The 2,081-nt window shown below is 36.8% G+C and overlaps 1 protein-coding gene across 1 annotated transcript; it reads left to right on the top strand.

The window, feature by feature from the left end:
• Positions 1-350: 350 nt before the first annotated feature.
• Positions 351-2,081, top strand: LOC125220207 (uncharacterized). Its single transcript, XM_089061395.1, has 4 exons — positions 351-1,124; positions 1,157-1,174; positions 1,370-1,889; positions 1,999-2,081. The coding sequence occupies exons 1-4, from the start codon at positions 351-353 to the stop codon at positions 2,079-2,081; spliced, it is 1,395 nt and encodes a 464-aa protein (XP_088917521.1).

Below are 2,081 nucleotides of genomic sequence, written 5' to 3'. Positions count from 1 at the left end.
TTAATTTAATTTTATACTCCTAATTCAGTCCAGTTTATATACGTGTCCTGGAATTCAAAACAAAATTCCCAAATAAACAAACTATTTATTGAACAGAATAAACAAACATTTCCTTGAATAGAATAAACAAACATTTCATTCATTACTGTATGTAACCTGCGAATACATTTAACATAGCATTTCAAAAATTTAAACTGCCGCCAACGGAGAAAACAAAAATTCAGAAATATGGCGCCTACAATTTTTTCACATACTTCAATAAGTTTTTCACAGACTTCAATATATATCTTCACAACTTCATTTCTGCAAGTTCATTTCAACATTCCTCACTTCATTACAGAATTTGCAGAATGGGTCACACGGAGTATTCCACAGAAACGAAGAACTTGGTCGTCCAATTCATCCTCGAAAAGTGCGTGAACGGAAAACCCCCTCGTGGCACCATCAAGGAAGCTCAGCAAAAGTTCGGTATGTCAAGACAAACTATCTCAAGATATTGGAATGCTGCAAAACAACAACAAGACAAAGGTAAAGCAATACAATTAGTGAATAGGAAGAAGACCACACATGCAAAAAGAATTCACTTTGATATAACCTTGATGAAAAGTCTGCATTATTCGAAAAAATCCAACATTAGAAGTTTAGCGATTGGATTAGGATGCAGTAAATCGACAGTATGGAGGTGGGTGGGCGCTGGGCTGATTAGGTCACATACTTCAGCAATACGTCCTGACTTAACAGCCCCAAACAAGCTTTTAAGATTGACACTTACACTAGAAGCTATAGAACTTGACAGAATGTTAAACAAGATCTTGTTTAGGAACATGCACAATACTGTCTACATAGACGAGAAGTGGTTCTACATCACTAAAGGATCCCAACGATACTATTTGGCACCGGAAGAGGATGAACCACAGCGCACTTGTAGAAAAAAAAATTACATCTCGAAGATCATGTTTATGTGCGCTGTTACCAGACCACTGTTTTCAGACAATGGAGAGGTTCTATTTGATGGGAAAATAGGCATTTTCCCATTCACGGAACAAGTTCCAGCAAAAAGACACAGCAAACACAGATGTGCAGGTACTTTAGAGACTAAGCCTATTGCAAGCATCACCAAAGAGGTCACTAAGCAATCACCAAAGAGGTCACTAAGCAATGCATAATAAATAAGGTAATGTATGCATTCTATATCTCTTTCTATATACGCATTTTATATATGCACACTCTGTTGCATTTCAGTGCATCAATTATTTGATGATACAATGAAAATCTTTGCATATTTGTGCAATAAAGACATACATATATGCATTTCATATAATTGTGGAATAAATGTTTTGATGCATGCGTTCATTGTTTATGGATTCAGATCATCCCAACTATAACGGAGAAATGGCCTGAAGGCAGAAGTAAGTTTATCACTATTCAACAAGACAATGCAAAACCACACATAGCAAATCATGACCCAGATTTTAGGGCTGCTGCCACTCAAAATGGTTTCAATATACAACTAGTGCAGCAACCCCCAAACTCACCCGATACTAACGTTAATGATTTGGGTTGGTTTAGAGCAATACAATCATTGCAATTGCAGACTGCATGCAACACTGTAGATGATTTAGTTAAGGCAGTGGAGAAGTCTTTCCATGACTTATGCCATGTGACTCTAGACAATGTATTCCTATCATTGCAAAGTTGTATGCTAGAGATAATGAGGCTGAAGGGCCAAAATTGCTACAAAATTCCACACATGGGGAAAGCATCATTAAGGAGAAGTGGACAACTTCCTGAGAACTTACAAGTTCCACTAGTGTTGGTCAATGAATGCATTTCTTATCGCCGAGCAGAGGATAGCATTGAAGGATTGGATACTATTATCAGGGATATAGGTATGTGAAGACAAAGGTTGCTGACTGTGAAGATTGGTGCATCTATGTTTTGGTATAAATGTTGTTTTTGTCAATGGATTTTGTAATGCATGAGATACTGCATTAACAGTTTTTTGTCAATGGTTTGGTAGTGCTAAAGCTTATGTAGAATGTGTTTTTGTAAATGGATTTTCTAATGAAGTTGATGCATGA

This window comes from Salvia hispanica, chromosome 6 (assembly GCF_029641045.1).
Source record: "Salvia hispanica isolate PSC_SH4W2 chromosome 6, Shi_PSC_v1, whole genome shotgun sequence".
NCBI classification, from domain to species: domain Eukaryota; kingdom Viridiplantae; phylum Streptophyta; class Magnoliopsida; order Lamiales; family Lamiaceae; genus Salvia; species Salvia hispanica.
The sequence above is the reverse complement of the archived record's forward strand: the minus strand, read 5'-3'. Positions and strand labels throughout refer to the sequence as shown.